This window comes from Cyprinodon variegatus, unplaced genomic scaffold (assembly GCF_000732505.1).
Source record: "Cyprinodon variegatus isolate N-32 unplaced genomic scaffold, C_variegatus-1.0 Scaffold118, whole genome shotgun sequence".
Lineage (NCBI taxonomy): Eukaryota > Metazoa > Chordata > Actinopteri > Cyprinodontiformes > Cyprinodontidae > Cyprinodon > Cyprinodon variegatus.
This window is the reverse complement of record NW_015150571.1, coordinates 237,481-238,459: the sequence shown is the minus strand read 5'-3', so window position 1 is coordinate 238,459 and position 979 is coordinate 237,481. Positions and strand designations below refer to the sequence as shown.

Sequence of the window (979 nt, the reverse complement as noted above, 5' to 3'; positions counted from 1 at the left end):
TTTCTTTTTCAAATCTGTTAAAACTAATATTGGGCTCAGATTGATTTTGATTTTCTCATGTTCTTTCTTACATTTTTATTATTCTCTTTATTACTTCTCTATAATCTTCTATAATCCGATTATATATATATATATATATATATATATATATATATATATATATATATATATATATATTTATATATATGTATGATATACCTGCTGCACCTTTTCCTTTTGACACCTTCTTTTTGACTTGAGATTTCTCCACTCCAATCGGTATATGTATGGTCTCGTTATATATATATATATATTTACATTTTGTTTTTTTTTTTGTTTTTTTGTTTTTTTTTAGGAAAACAGCTTTACATTATAGAATGTGGGGACATTTTCAAATTCTGATCCACACTCCTATTCAGAAGGTGGCGGTAATGCGCACCTAAACGTTGCTTGCTCACCCCATTTAAACCGAAGAAGAAGAAGCTCTACCGTAGATCTATAGGAAGAAACATGGCGGCCCGCACAAGGCTGTCCTTGCTTCTCCCTAAAAGTTTACACCCGCTCAGAACCCACAGACATGTACACACCGAAGCAGCCGTAAAGGAGCCTTCTTATCCACCCATAGTCGCCTCACTGACGGCTAAAAGCAAAGCTGCGCGGCTGCGGCAAATCGAGGAGCGAGTTAAAAAGATCTGCGCCTCTCCCTTGGACGAGAAGCTGTCCCTCATCACTCGCATCCAGCGGATGAAGTTTGTAGTCTACCCGCAGACATTCGCTCGTAACCCGGACAGATGGCACCAGCACTTCACTAAAACCGCATATATCCCCGGCCTGCCGGAGAAGTTTTCCCCAGGAGCGGAGAGCCCTCCTGCAGCCCAGGATCACACAGCTGCCACGGGAATCGACGATGCTGCGTTCAGTGAGATCCGTGACCTCGTCACCCGTGTGATTTTACACGAGCACTGGCACAAGGTGAAGAAACGCAAACCGTTTCTGTATA

General features: G+C 41.5%; 1 protein-coding gene across 1 annotated transcript in view; it reads left to right on the top strand.

Moving 5' to 3' along the window:
- The first annotated feature begins 463 nt into the window (after window positions 1-463).
- Window positions 464-979, top strand: part of mrps30 (mitochondrial ribosomal protein S30) — a 3,008-nt gene continuing 2,492 nt past the window's right edge. Inside the window, 1 exon segment of the mRNA XM_015375366.1 lies at window positions 464-976. Within this exon segment, the coding sequence (XP_015230852.1) occupies window positions 490-976 (487 nt within the window). The 5' untranslated portion in view covers window positions 464-489.